The sequence below is a fragment of the Aptenodytes forsteri genome, unplaced genomic scaffold (assembly GCF_000699145.1).
Source record: "Aptenodytes forsteri isolate BGI_AS27 unplaced genomic scaffold, ASM69914v1 Scaffold55, whole genome shotgun sequence".
NCBI classification, from domain to species: domain Eukaryota; kingdom Metazoa; phylum Chordata; class Aves; order Sphenisciformes; family Spheniscidae; genus Aptenodytes; species Aptenodytes forsteri.
This window is the reverse complement of record NW_008796063.1, coordinates 324,059-324,278: the sequence shown is the minus strand read 5'-3', so window position 1 is coordinate 324,278 and position 220 is coordinate 324,059. Positions and strand designations below refer to the sequence as shown.

Here is a 220-nt window from a genome sequence, read left to right as displayed (position 1 = left end):
CTGAGGTGGCTTCATCCCCGGTCGCTGGTGTCTCCCGCAGAGAAGCAGCGCGCCTGCCTGCTGCCCCGCGACGACGGCCCCTGCCGCGCCCTGGTGCCGCGCTGGTACTACGACAGGTACACGCAGAGCTGCCAGGAGTTCACCTACGGGGGCTGCCACGGCAACGCCAACAACTTCCTCACCCTCGACGACTGCGAGAAGAGCTGCTGGCATCAAGAGT

General features: G+C 66.8%; 1 protein-coding gene across 1 annotated transcript in view; it reads left to right on the top strand.

Annotated features, from left to right (window-relative positions):
- TFPI2 (tissue factor pathway inhibitor 2) overlaps positions 1-220 on the top strand; it is a 10,363-nt gene that overhangs the window by 4,818 nt on the left and 5,325 nt on the right. The window contains exon 4 of the mRNA XM_009286523.1: positions 41-211. Coding sequence (XP_009284798.1) covers positions 41-211 — 171 coding nt within the window. The remainder of the gene's footprint in view (positions 1-40; positions 212-220) is intronic.